The sequence below is a fragment of the Platichthys flesus genome, chromosome 17 (assembly GCF_949316205.1).
Source record: "Platichthys flesus chromosome 17, fPlaFle2.1, whole genome shotgun sequence".
Classification (NCBI taxonomy): Eukaryota; Metazoa; Chordata; class Actinopteri; order Pleuronectiformes; family Pleuronectidae; genus Platichthys; species Platichthys flesus.
This window is the reverse complement of record NC_084961.1, coordinates 285,526-296,459: the sequence shown is the minus strand read 5'-3', so window position 1 is coordinate 296,459 and position 10,934 is coordinate 285,526. Positions and strand designations below refer to the sequence as shown.

The 10,934-nt window shown below is 49.6% G+C and overlaps 2 protein-coding genes across 2 annotated transcripts in view; both read right to left on the bottom strand.

Moving 5' to 3' along the window:
* Positions 1 to 634, bottom strand: part of LOC133972262 (C2 calcium-dependent domain-containing protein 4C-like) — an 841-nt gene extending 207 nt beyond the window's left edge. Inside the window, exons 1-2 of the mRNA XM_062409612.1 lie at positions 577 to 634; positions 1 to 494 (exon numbers count right to left, since the gene is read on the bottom strand). The exon at positions 1 to 494 is cut by the window's left edge and continues 207 nt beyond it. Of these exons, the coding sequence (XP_062265596.1) occupies positions 1 to 484 (484 nt within the window). The 5' untranslated portion in view covers positions 485 to 494; positions 577 to 634. The remainder of the gene's footprint in view (positions 495 to 576) is intronic.
* Positions 635 to 1,286: 652 nt separating this feature from the next.
* On the bottom strand, positions 1,287 to 10,894 carry ints3 (integrator complex subunit 3). The gene is made up of 29 exons (XM_062409573.1): positions 10,601 to 10,894; positions 9,831 to 9,914; positions 9,671 to 9,754; positions 9,480 to 9,593; positions 9,119 to 9,203; positions 8,977 to 9,043; positions 8,686 to 8,827; positions 8,438 to 8,567; positions 8,226 to 8,323; positions 7,879 to 8,070; positions 7,711 to 7,798; positions 7,287 to 7,366; positions 6,890 to 6,981; positions 6,707 to 6,813; positions 6,507 to 6,626; positions 6,157 to 6,286; positions 5,913 to 5,967; positions 5,452 to 5,555; positions 5,173 to 5,337; positions 4,913 to 5,066; positions 4,215 to 4,283; positions 3,662 to 3,737; positions 3,471 to 3,584; positions 3,277 to 3,325; positions 3,019 to 3,186; positions 2,606 to 2,706; positions 2,457 to 2,529; positions 2,208 to 2,361; positions 1,287 to 1,836 (listed from the first exon to the last, which is right to left on the bottom strand). The coding sequence occupies exons 1-29, from the start codon at positions 10,682 to 10,684 to the stop codon at positions 1,759 to 1,761; spliced, it is 3,057 nt and encodes a 1,018-aa protein (XP_062265557.1). The 5' UTR covers positions 10,685 to 10,894; the 3' UTR covers positions 1,287 to 1,758.
* Between the last annotated feature and the right edge of the window lie 40 nt (positions 10,895 to 10,934).

The following is a 10,934-nucleotide window of genomic DNA, read 5'->3' as shown; positions in this document are numbered from 1 at the left end:
CCCGGGACCTGCCGGGACCAGCCTGGACCGGGACCGGGACCGGGACCGGGAGCTGTTCGGAGTCTGTGACCGTCACGCTGAGCGGCTGGTTCCGGTGGAACAGGGACTCGTTCCGGTGCGTGCGCGGGCTGTTGGCCAGCACGGCCCGGAAGCCGTAGGGCGTGGTCACGTTCTCCACGTGCGGCAGCGACACGTCCATGTCCGAGGACTCTGCCGCTGCTGCGGCGGAGCGACGCGGGATTCTGACCCCTGGCGGCAGGCGGAGCAGCAACCGGGGGGAGGCCGCGGGGCGGAGCGGGACTTCCGGGGGACTGGCTCCCGCACTGTCCTCATCGCGGTCTGACAGAAGTCTGACCCGGTCCGGCGAGCTCCGGTGAGGCGACAAAATGAGGCGCAGACTGCGGGACGGGACGAGGAAGTCCGGGATCCGTTCCGGAGTCAGGAGCAGAGTCCGCAGAGATGATCCGGATTTGACGACAGACATGATCCTGAGGCTGTAGAGACAAGAGGGTTCAGAAGACCTGCAGGTCGCACCCGGTTCAGTCAGACCAGATCCTGACCTGGACCAGAACTTACACCCAGAGGAGCAGAGCGGTCCACGCACCGGGTCTGAGGGGAACTGGAGCAGCTGGATCCAATCCCACTGATCAGACCTGGACCTTTTTATAGAACAGGTCCACGTGCACACAAAGGATTCATTAAACCGTGCACGCGCACGCTGAAGATTCAATTCATAGATCACAGGTCACCTGGGCACGTGCTTACGTGAATCTGCCTCATGCCCCGCCCTCTACACACCCACATTCAACCTCGGGACCAATGGGGTTCTCTGAATGACCACCAAGCCATGACGGTGATAACAAAGTGAATGAAGAAGAAAAGAAAGTTTCAAACAGGATGTGAAGGAACAGCTTTTAACTAGTTTTAACTTTAACAAGTTTTAATCAAAGTTTCTTAATGATTATTAATTTAACTGCTGAAAAACGTTCAAAGTGTCTGAGCACAAGAAAGACTGATGGAACCAAGGATATTATGGGATGTTGGCAGTGATGAAGTCACATGATCTGAATCAAAAGGATTCATCTGACTGTCTTTAAATCCGTATTTCACCAAAAATCTAAATACATTTTGGACAAATACTGAAGAAAAAAACAACAGGATCCAAACTGCATTTGGATTTTTCATGTTTTTAACAACACTGGTAAAATGTTGCTTTACTGAGTGACCCCCCCACACACACACAAAGAGATGACCACCTGAAACAAACTTTTTAAATGAATTCCACATCATGTTCAGACGAAGAGCTTTTACTGCAGCGAGACAAACATGGAGGAGCTGCTAAAAACAGCAGGAAGTCAGGATCCTCCACAATAAGAGTTCAAAATTCCCTCCAGAAAAAAAGCAGGAGTACCCAAAAACAACCACACTCATCTTCATCATCATGTTCCCTGTATTAAAATCAGTCATTTTGTTCCCAGAGTTCGAGGCTTCCTTCTCCCAGTGCATCATGGGAGTTAAGCCACACAGTGACCTTTGACCAGGTCAGTCCTCGTCTCTGTGGAAAGAGCATCAGTCTCATCATGTGAAAATCAGTTCACCACATGGGATTTAAAGTCTGCAGCGTCTCCGAGTCCCGCCCCTTCCGCGGGCGTCAGTGCATGTCATCAGGAAGGGGGGGGCGGGGCTTCTTCCAGTGGTCAGAGCGTCTGGTTGGCTGGCTGTCTCCGTGGCAGCTGGCATGTGATTGGTCAGAGTCCATCAGTCACTGTCAGAGCCGACGGCTGACGAGCCTTTCCTCTTCCTCTTTGGAGCTTTGGGCTTCGAGTCTTCCTCCTCCTGCAACACAAAGACAGAATCTAACGTTAGGAACGTTCATATTAAACATGCTCATCTTCAAGTTGAGCATTTAATTATTGATAGGACTATAAAATGTTTTCATGCTCTTGTCCAATCGTTGCAGCTCCTTTTTTTCAGCCTCTGTCTCAAACACTGGGTTTTAGCTCCAGTCTGTCAGCTCCCCTCTGCTCTGATTGGTCAGCTGGTCCACTCTGTGATTGGTCAACAGCTTCCAGTCTGTGCACGAAGTGTCGGCCTCTCTTGCTTTGATAGGGGGCGTGTCGGACTAGCAGCTAGCATGTTTCTCTACAGTGGATGATTGTGACCGGACGGCGCGCTGGTATCGATCCTGTGACGTGGGCGGTACGTACCGAGGCGCTGCTGGAGGCGCTCTCCTCCTCGTTGGTGGGCGGAGCTGCTCCTTTCCTGGAGCGCGGCGAGGAGGCCGGAGCTTTACGACGAGACTTCAGAGGCTTTGACTGAGAGTCCTCGTACTCCTCCGCCAGAGCGAACAGGTCGCTGAACCTGCAGCAACAGGAAGTGAGGTAGGGTATGATGTCATCAGCACGTGTGTGTGTGATACTGTTTGTTACTACGTGTGCGTGTATACGTTTGTGTACCTCATCTTGTGTGCTTCGTCACAGCTGGCCTGAACGTGCTGCAGAGCCTGGAGGATGGGAGTCTGAGTGAAGACTGACAGAGACACACATGGATCAGTTATCAGTGATCAACAGATCCAGGATCAGTTCTGAGTGGAGAGTGGACTCACAGTTGTTCTTGTTGTTGCTCAGACTCAGTCTCAGGTTGTCCATGTGCTCCAGGATCTGTTCCAGAGTCAGCTGAGCCAGTTTACTGCTGGAACTACGGAGACTGACACAAACCGACACATGTTACCAAACACGTGTCCCTGCGTGGACAACCTGACCCACCACTGCCATTAACTACTGAAATCAGCCAATCAGACAGCGGCTCTTACACGGCTGGGCCCAGCAGGACCAAACCACAACGCAGAGACCTGAGCTCTGTCCTCAAAAACTTTCCCTGTTTACACGTGTCTTTATCAGAACACAAATATCTCAGGATGAAGCAGAGGAGCAGGAAAGAGAAGACGACAAATTCAAAAGTCTGAGCCGGAGAATGTCCTGCCTGAAGTCCCCGGCTCATGTGTGAGTCTGTCCTCACCTCTGTCTCTTGCGGGGCTGGTTGTTGTTCTTGATCAGCTGGGCCTTGATGTGTTCTCCCAGCGTGTCGTCGTATTTGGACGCCCAGTGTCTCAGAATGCTGGTGGTGAACTGGTCCTCGGGATGACAGGGACGACTCAGGACCATCTTCACCATCTCCTCACTGGGCCTGACACACACAGACACACCCACACATTAACAGGGAGAACCACACCTGTAATGTCAAGAAGGAATAATAGTTTTCGTGTGATTTTCATACTTTTCCCTGCGAAGCTGCAGCAGCAGACACGACAAAGCCTCTGGATGTTCTGCAAACACAAAGAATCACACAGGCTTATTAAAATCAATAAGAAAAGCTTCACACAGATTCAGAAAGTTTATTTCTCTCTAATAATCTTTGTCCTCTCGGGATAGTCATTGAAATCCAGAACCAGTCAGGTTGTCAGCGGTCACCTTTGTACTTGACGTGTTGCAGGATGGGGATGATGGTTTCCAGCGGGATGCTGTGAGCCAGAAACAGCTGCCAGGTGCTGTACTGTTCAAACGTCTCCCAGTCCAGGGACTGAACTGTTCACAGGAAGAAAACACACAATCAGTTGCAGCTCAACACAGACACAATGAGCTGTTGTGCGACGGTTTCTCACTGAGAATGTTGAGCACAGAGTCTTTCCTGAACATCACCAGGTTTCCCATCATCACATGACACATCAGCTCCTGTAACTACACACACACACACACACACACACACACACACACACACAAACGTTATGTTAGGAATGCGAGTCCAGACTTCAGGTGAGGTTTTCACTGATGGATCTTAATGCTGTACTTCTTGTAAACTCGGATCCGATCCTGTCATTGTGACATATTTTAAAACATGTTCTTTACTCTTTGGGGCTTGAACACTTCTCACCGAAGCAAGTTGAGCCTCATTTGTTCTTATTGGGTCGTTAATTATGCAAATTTGCTATTTTCACACAAGCTCACTCGTTGGATAAATCCTCCGTCATGTTCGTTCAAACGTACGAGAAATTTAAAAGAACACAAACATGTTCTTGAAGGAGGAACATTGAGAATATGAAGATTTCAAATTGAGTTTAAACAACTAGTATCACCACCTTGTGTTTGTTGTATGTTTCCTCGAACAGAGAAGGTTCAGATCATGTTAATAACATGTTAATAACACGTGTCAGTTACCTGCGTGGAGTCGATGACGGCCACGATCATGTTGAGCAGCTCGCCGCTTCTCAACGTCTCATCTGGAAACTGAACACACACCAAGACAAGTGAGTGAGTGTGTGTATGTGTGCGTTTGTGTACCTCAGAGTATATGGAAGGAGTGATTGTGTGTGTGTACCTCAGAGTATATGGAAGGAGTGAGTGTGTGTGTGTGTACCTCAGAGTATATGGAGGGATGAGTGTGTGAGTGTGTGTGTACCTCAGAGTATATGGAGGGATGAGTGTGTGAGTGTGTGTGTACCTCAGAGTATATGGAGGGATGAGTGTGTGTGTGTGTACCTCAGAGTATATGGAGGGATGAGTGTGTGTGTGTACCTCAGAGTATATGGAAGGAGTGATTGTGTGTGTGTACCTCAGAGTATATGGAAGGAGTGAGTGTGTGTGTGTGTACCTCAGAGTATATGGAGGGATGAGTGTGTGAGTGTGTGTGTACCTCAGAGTATATGGAGGGATGAGTGTGTGTGTGTGTACCTCAGAGTATATGGAGGGATGAGTGTGTGTGTGTACCTCAGAGTATATGGAAGTAGTGATTGTGTTTGTGTACCTCAGAGTATATGGAAGTAGTGATTGTGTTTGTGTACCTCAGAGTATATGGAGGGATGAGTGTGTGTGTGTGTACCTCAGAGTATATGGAGGGAGTGATTGTGTTTGTGTACCTCAGAGTATATGGAGGGAGTGAGGTAGCAGAGCAGTCGGATGTCGTCCTCCTGACACGCCTTCATGTCCATCATCAGACATGTGTGCAGGTCCCCGAGAGCCGTCGCCTGAGCGAACGATTCGTACAACATCATCTTCCCATTTGCCGCTTTACTGAGAACACAAAACAAACACACACACAGGAGGTTAAGTTGTGCTGCTGAGAGCAGGACAGACCACTGACCATCAGTGACATCATCAGTGCAGCCGGGCTTCTCACCTGGCCTTCAGGTAGTAGAGCAGGTGGTATCCGATCTTAGGTTGCTTCTGGTAAAGTTCAGCCAACATGTCGAGCAGAACCGAGAAGCCGCTGTTGTCTTCCTGCATCGTGACCAGGTTCCTGAAGATCAGACAGACGGGTTTACACACCGACTCCTCCAGGGACCTGAGACAGGTGAACATCAGGGAGAGAGAGACAGGTGAGCAGAGATAGAAACTCCCATCGTGTGACCAACAGGGGGCAGCACAGTAACACAGTAAAAGACAGTAAGAGTCTTACTCCTCAGTGATCTCCTCTGGAAGAACATCTCCTCTGAAATGATCTTTAAACAGTTCTGCCAGACAAGAGGCCAGAGCCGACATCTGTTCTGTGTCAAAGTCCTCCTGGAACATCAGAGAACATCAGAGAACAAAGTACACAAGATATTTTGGCTTCCTTTTTTGTACAACAGGAAGAAGGGCAGACCCTCCCTATCCGGTGTGAAGAAGCTGTAAACAACAACAGTGATCTTTCCACAGCAGAATGTATGTACAACCTGCTGCTGCTGCTTCACAGGACGAACACAGACTCCAACACAACACTAACTACACAACATGTCAGGACAACATTCTACGGAGCTCATGTGGGAGAGCAGCTGAGGTGAAAGTGAAACTGTCATGTTAACACACACTAGATGTTCCTCTGGTCTTGGTTTCTGTTGGAGTCTAAATAACAGTCCGATTGAAACAAAGAGAACTCACCTCCAGGATCAGGTCCACGATTTCCTGCATCACTTCACACTGAGTCTCTGTGTCACTGAGGACAGAGCCAGTTTGATTATTAATGTAATGACCAGCAGAAAACATTATCATCATATTAAAGTAATATTAACTGATTCATATTCATAAATCCACAGCGACCTCAGATGTGACCTCTTCTTCTCAGATTCTCATCTGATGCCCACAGGTCGAGCTGAGGACCTGAAGGAAGACTGTGGCCTCTCACCTGGATTTCTGCAGCTGCAGCACTTTCTCCTTCATGGTGTCATCTAATTGGTCCAGCCAGGGTGTGATGTCAGCAGGCTCCTCCATCACGGCCTCTTTGATTGGATGGAACCTGAACTCCCGTTTCTTCCCTGCACAGTGATTGGGCGACAGGCAGGGTTATGAATGAACTGGTCTCTGAGCTGTTGAACTGGGGCAGGTAAACCAGTCAACCAGAAGCGTCTTTAAACTGGGCAACACTCGTCCTCACTGGGAAACACTCGTCCTCACTGGCTGCGAGGTAAACATGTTCTCCTTACATAATGAATATATCTAATAAGTCCTCATCCTGGTTCATCTTCATCTCGTCACCTTTGTTGTTGACTTCCTCCTCATCGTCACTGAAGGCCGCCTCTGTGTTGTCATAGCAACCCTCTTCCTTGTCCAGCACGTGGTTGTCCATCTCCAAAGAAACGGCCTCTTCCATTTTCACTGCAGGACACAAAAGTTGTGTTAGTACTGCGACACTGTGTGTGTGTGTGTGTGTGTGTGTGTGTGTGTGTCTGTGTTACCTTCCGTTGGGGGGGAGGGCGAGCTGCAGAACTCAGGGAATCTCTCTCTTAGCATCGATCGAAGTTCTCGGTCCAGTTTTGGATTATCGAACAGTGGAGCGAGGTGACTGAGAGACAAGAGATCAATATCAATAATCAATATAATCTGCACCATCCAGAGGGAAACGGGTCTTTGTTTCTTACGCCAGCACTCTCTTCTCCATGATGAAGGTGAGCGAGCTGCAGACCCCCTGACGGACCTGAGACTCCAGCGGAGGGAAGAAGTGAGGGATGATCTGAGGAAGGACAGAGGGAGAGAAAGAAAGGATAGAGGGAAGGTCGTCACGAGTTAGAAACCTCATCCACACGTCCACTCGCTCTCTGGGAAGCTTCCACACATTGTCCTGCTGGTTCCTCTCATGGACTCATGAGGACACACATTTTACCAGGAGGCTGCAGGAGAACATCCAGAACGAGTCCAGAGACACTGAGTCCCACATTTGTTCTCACAGAGAGAACCTGCAGAACATGTGAGGAACATGACAGTTCATGTCTGAAAACAGCAGGTGTGTGTCAGTGTGTGTTTGTGTGTGTGTGTTACCCTGCACATGAAGTCCAGCAGTGTGGCGGTGATGGCAGGATGAGGCTTCATGGAGTGATGCATCACCAGGATGGCTGGTTCTGACCCAGAGCAACACAACAACAACATCAGTACAACAGTCTGCATGTATCACACATTTAGATTTATAACTTTATCCAATCCATTTCATTCAGCCTCTTATAATAATACTTGTATAACACTCCACTAAAACTTCAGAGTACTTCACAAATCAAAGCAATCTGATGAAACACAAAGATAATAAAATATAAAATGAGAATTTAGTTAAAACGAAAGAAAAACACAAGAGAAGAAACTGAGATCAAAAAAGAGAAAAATACAGAAACAACTGCAACTCGACCAATAACTTAGCACCAGCTTTCTTTTCATTGATGTGTGTGTGTGGGTGTTTGTGTGTGTGTGTCACCTATGTTCATGATGCTGTCTTTCTCTGGATTGAAGAAGAGCCAATCATAGAAGAGCGCCAGCTTGGCGTTGGAGGCAGCTACATTTGACTGGAGACAAAAACTATTTTTTATCAACGCTTATTTATTGAAAACCTTCAGATGGACAGTCAGAGGCTCCGCCCCCTTACCGTGCAGGTGGTTAGCAGCCAGCCAATGATAGCCCAGCGAGGTAAGATGTCAGAGCTCAGCACCTCATTGGACGGATGAACCACTCCACAGATGTAGCGAATCAGATCGCAGCGCAGCGATTGGCTCTCGGCTGTGGACAGGTACTGTCTCTGGAACCAGTCCTGATACCGCTTCTGCTGCCCGAAACGCACCTGAACACACGGGACGACATCCAGCGTCCAATCAAACAGCTCGTCACGTAATCCTGCTGCGTGGTCATGTGTGAAAGATAAACTCTGTACACAATCATCTGGATTTGACCTGAGTCCATGTGTGTGTGTGTGTGTGTGTGTGTGTGTGTCTTTACCCTGGAGGTCATGAACAGCAGCTTGGTCTCCATGTCCGGTGTGAGTCGACACGCCAGAAACTTTCTAGAGGTCCGCGCGGTCAGCAGCTGGAGGACTCCTGAAAACACACAAACACACACACAAACAAACATTGCATATCAGCAGCTCCAGGATCTGAGGTTTGTGAAAGCTCGTTATCTGAGGCTGTAGGATTGTGGGTAGTGTAGTTTACCAGTGAACTGAGGACTGAGGACTTGTGGGTTGTGCAGCAGGTCTCTCCAGATCAGATCTATCTCTGGGATCCGAGCAACGTTCTGCAGCAGACGAACCAGATCTCGGCCCATGATCAGACACTCCATGAACTACAACACAGACAGGTGTCAGGGTAACCTTACTTTCATCCCACCTTCTTCACATTTTCTTTCCTGCGTTACTTCCATCCCTACAGTACTTCTTTTCTTTTTCCTGATCCTTCCTTACCTTCTCCCTCAGCATGCTGATGCAGTAGTCCACCTCCTTCTGGCGGAGTATCAGCAGGTTGGGGGCCCCATGGTCGACGATCAGGCGGAGGTAGGTGTAGACTGACATGGCGATCAGCATCCCACTCTTCAGGACCCACTCCCTGCACAGAAAAAACACATTCAGCTGCTTCACTGTAAAAGTCCTCCGGTTACTTCAGGATGAACAACTCCTCCAGTCGCGTCAGAGCAATTTGTAAATGTAATAAATCAGGGTTGATCCTTGCTGCTGGTCTGATAGAGTGAAACGTACTTCTGCTCCAGCAGGATCTCCAGGACGTTCTCGGCCAACCACAGGTTCTTAGTGGAGATATCTCCACCTGAAAATCAAACAATAAAGACTCAGCTGATGTTTCAGGTCAGAGGAGGGACCTGTGTGACTGACGGCTACTGACCTGCGATCTGTTTCAGCAGCGTCATCACGACACCGTCTGCTCCAATCACGCTGCTCTTCACCAGCTCCCGGACCAGCCACACCAGCTGCACACACAACTTCATCAGTCCTCCGTTTACAGACCAGTCACCGAGGTCAGAGGTCACAGTGGCCACTTCCACACCAATATATTATAATTTAAAAAATAAAATAACTTTCTTCCACACAGGTGTTTTTATCTGTTTACTAAAGTCCCAGTTTCTGTTCAGACTGAATCACAAGCCCGGAGTTTTCAAACTAAAACGTCACCAGTTTAAACCAGTTTAAACCAGTTCAGAGGCTGGAGACTCCACCAGGCGTCACCGCAGCAGCAGCTGGTTCACCTGAGTTCTCGGGACGTCCTGTAGTTTGAGGAACTTCTCCATCAGGATCTGGTTGATCTTCACCAGGATCACGTTCATCCCGTCTCTGTTCACCAGCGTCAGGTCTCTGTAACACTGGCCACACCCACACAGCCGTGTCAGAATGATGTCATGGTGATGTCACACATTAATAATGATGCGCTGCTTCTCACCCTCTGAGCCTGGGACGGTTCCGTGAGGAGCAGAGTGAACAGACCCAGACACACCTCCTCGTGCTGCTGCTGACCTTTACACACCTGAGGAGCACACAGGAAGTTCAGGCACTGGGAGGCTGCTGGTTGCACTGGTGATCGTACAGTTGGTTTTTCTTACATTAGCAGTGAGCGCGTCGTTAGCTTCTCTCTCTGACAGCCCATTGGTCAACGCCTGGACGATCCCAACACACCGCTCCGATTTCTGTGAACACAGACACACACAGCGACAGAAACACACACACAGACAAGAACACAAACATAGACATACACACCCAAACACACCAACAGACACAGACACACAAACAATGACACACAGCGCAGACACACACAAAAATAGACACACAGCGAGAGACACACATAGAGTGAGAGACACACCGACAGACACACACAATAACACAAAGACACACAAACAAAGAGTTTAGTAGCTGATCTACTCTGACAGTCCAAGCCACATGAACACGTCACCCAGGTGTGTGTGTGTGTGTGTGCGCGTGCATGCCTTCTGTTTCCTTTGACAGAACCCAAACAGCCCCATGGCGCATGCGCACCTGTCACTTTCTATCCATATGTTTACGTAGGGTTAGCATGCTATGCTAACAATCGGTAAGGTGTGCCGTTAAACCGCGTCCCCCGGGGCTCGCTCTCACCGGAACCCGCTCAGCGGTCTCACACCGCGGGTTCACTCCGGCTACAGCGTGTTAACACATGTCCCTGGGCGGCTGTGCCATGCTAGCGCTAGTAGCCCCCTGCTAGCCGTGCTAACTAGCCTAGCCTGGGTGATCCAGTGGTTCCACGTCTTTGTTTTAAACTAAACTCAAACTGCTCGTGTCCACCGCAGTTATCCCGGGTTATAGCTGCTCTAGGAGCCGTTGGCCCGGGTTAGCCTACCTCTTCCAGCTCATCTTTGGTGTCCAGCAGGGTGGACACCAGTAGTCGGCCCTGCGGCTTCGCCTTCGCCGGTGCAGGCTCCATCTGCTCCCGCCGCGCCTCGCCGGGCCCCGCGGAGCTGAGAGGGCTGAGTCCCGGGGGAGCGGGCTGTGTGCGTGTCGGTGAACCGGGGAGCGAGCGGCGGTGGTCAGGGCGTCACGCTCGGCTCAGTGACCGTGTCTTGTAAACTTGTGTCGGGGCAGCGGTGACTCTCAGTCCCGCTCTGAGGCTCCGACCACCGCAGACACATAACGGACATCCGCACCGGGACCACGCGCCCTCCGCCAATCACATC

Coding starts and splice junctions, on each gene's coding strand:
- ints3 (XM_062409573.1), bottom strand. CDS start 10,684: ATGGAGCCTGCACCGGCGAAGGCGAAGCCGCAGGGCCGACTACTGGTG. Junction 9,044..9,118: donor GCTGCTGAAACAGATCGCAG/GTCAGTAGCCGT, acceptor TTTGATTTTCAG/GTGGAGATATCTCCACTAAG. Junction 1,837..2,207: donor GCGCCTCCAGCAGCGCCTCG/GTACGTACCGCC, acceptor TTTGTGTTGCAG/GAGGAGGAAGACTCGAAGCC.